The sequence below is a fragment of the Oculina patagonica genome, unplaced genomic scaffold (assembly GCF_052425735.1).
Source record: "Oculina patagonica isolate OP01 unplaced genomic scaffold, crgOcupat unplaced1822, whole genome shotgun sequence".
In the NCBI taxonomy this organism is placed as follows: domain Eukaryota; kingdom Metazoa; phylum Cnidaria; class Anthozoa; order Scleractinia; family Oculinidae; genus Oculina; species Oculina patagonica.
The window spans coordinates 1-2,011 of record NW_027557872.1 but is presented as its reverse complement, the minus strand read 5'-3'; the positions used below and the strand labels follow the sequence as shown (position 1 = coordinate 2,011).

The 2,011-nt window shown below is 37.2% G+C and overlaps 1 protein-coding gene across 1 annotated transcript; it reads right to left on the bottom strand.

The window, feature by feature from the left end:
• Window positions 1-113: 113 nt before the first annotated feature.
• LOC144640098 (ATP-binding cassette sub-family F member 1-like) lies at window positions 114-1,735 on the bottom strand. The gene is made up of 4 exons (XM_078499318.1): window positions 1,705-1,735; window positions 1,356-1,424; window positions 857-962; window positions 114-412 (listed from the first exon to the last, which is right to left on the bottom strand). Exons 2-4 carry the CDS (start codon window positions 1,362-1,364, stop codon window positions 318-320), a joined length of 210 nt encoding a protein of 69 aa, XP_078355444.1. The 5' UTR covers window positions 1,365-1,424; window positions 1,705-1,735; the 3' UTR covers window positions 114-317.
• Between the last annotated feature and the right edge of the window lie 276 nt (window positions 1,736-2,011).

Sequence of the window (2,011 nt, the reverse complement as noted above, 5' to 3'; positions counted from 1 at the left end):
TGGCCAGGTTATATCGATAAAAGGTAAGGGACTGAGAAGAAGGTAAGATTACCATGCAGCATTATACATCTGGATGAAGAGAGGCAATGCAAGAATAAAGTGTCTCTCTCAAGAACACAATGCAATAAGCCCAGCCAGGGGTTGAACCTAGACGACTCGATCCAGAGTCATTAGGCAACCTTGCCCTCTTGGGGGGGGGGGGAGAGAGGCCAGTATAAAGTAACTGCAATGCTGCTGCATAACTTTCCTCCCACATGCAGCAAAGCCTCTGTAATAATATATTTTGTATTCATGGTTAATGCATAACCAGGAAATTTTCAGGAAGTTGTTTCCTTACTTCTTGACTTCATGTCAATTCCAAAATCCAGATCAGTAAATAGCTTAGGTTGGTTTGGATAGCCAAACGACACAGCTGTGGAACAATACAGAACATGTGTTAAACAAATGGCACTTAAGAGCATTGCAGTGGTCATGAATCACCACAACATCCAGTTATGTAACAATATCTAACAAAGCTATGGGGAAGTTACAAGAAACAGTTGCACTTATGTCACTGGCTGTATTGCCAAAACAAGGCCAAAACATGTAATAACTGTTCTCTCTTCAGGGACAATGATTATACAGCTAAATAAATAAAATAATGTTTAAAGTAACATTAAAGAAATTGAAAACCTGTTTTTGTCTGGAAAAATTCTTTGATGTGAAAAATTTATTTGAGGAAGGAAATTTATACTGTTCTATGTGGGTTCAAAGTATTCAACATATTTGTTAACTTTGTTTTTAAAATGTTGTTCCTATATTTTTCATTTTCTGCATCGTTATCATTCAGAAGAATCACTTTAACAAAATGACTTACATTTTAATCCCAGGATAGGTGGATTAAGTGGTGGCGGCAGTGGAAAAGAGAATTTGACCACATACTCCTTGGGTCTCTTGATAAGTTCTACTACTTCCAGATCATCCTGAACACAAATTAATCAACTGTGAGTGAATCAAAGCTCTGTGCTTGCAAAAGTAAATCAAGGGTCTGTTCCAGTTTTTTCTAACATTAATCACCTGCAGTAGGGAAATAATACTCCCTCCCTGGGTGCGATACTAACTACAGTGGTATCAGACTTCACCAAACCTTCATTTAGACACCTGGTTGCATGAGAACATACATCAGAGAAATAGCCAGCTTTGAACTCTCTCACTGATAAATCATAAGTCTAAAGCATTCAGTGAAGGTGAAGAATTACTCTATGAATTGAATTTTACAGTTTTACCTTTTCCCTCTATGTTTTACACTTAACAACAGGTTAACTGTGTCAAACTGCTCCCTTGTGATTGTTAAACACCATTAACACATCTCTTACCTCTTCCATGTCTCCTTTCTTGCCTCCTTTTTTGTTTTTTCGTCCTTGGACTGCCTTTGTTTTTTCCTCCTTTAAAGTTAATATTTTATTTTTTTAACTATATAATCTTGTACAGATCAATAGTTCTCATCTGTTCCAGCCACCACAGTTAAAAAAACCACTGTGCCTACTGAGCATAGAGACTGTTCTAATTGTGCATCGAATAATAATCATTGTCATCATCATTATCACTATTATTATAGCCCAGCTCTAATGGAGTAATGCAACTGAAACTGACTTCTAAAAACCATCTAATATGTAACAATTGTAAGAAAAAAAATTAAGAGAAAGGTTAAAATACATTTCTCACCGCTTGTTTTTTAGATGAACTAGAGGCCTTAAGATCCGCGAGCTGCTTTTGCTGCATCAGATGAAAGAGAAAAGATGCCATTAAATCCTGAACAGACTCTACTGACCAGGCTTACAGAGGGTTTCACATAACTTTTGACGCACAGGTTCTGAAGTTTGTTCTGAATTTCTGGAGTTGGCGACGAACTTGACAATTTGATTACGTAGTTGCAAATCAAGTTTCGAACCTCGCAGCCAAGTTCAAATTCCAACGGGAACTTCGCAACGTAGTTCGGAAACTTAAGTTTGCAGAAGCGGAGGTACAATTA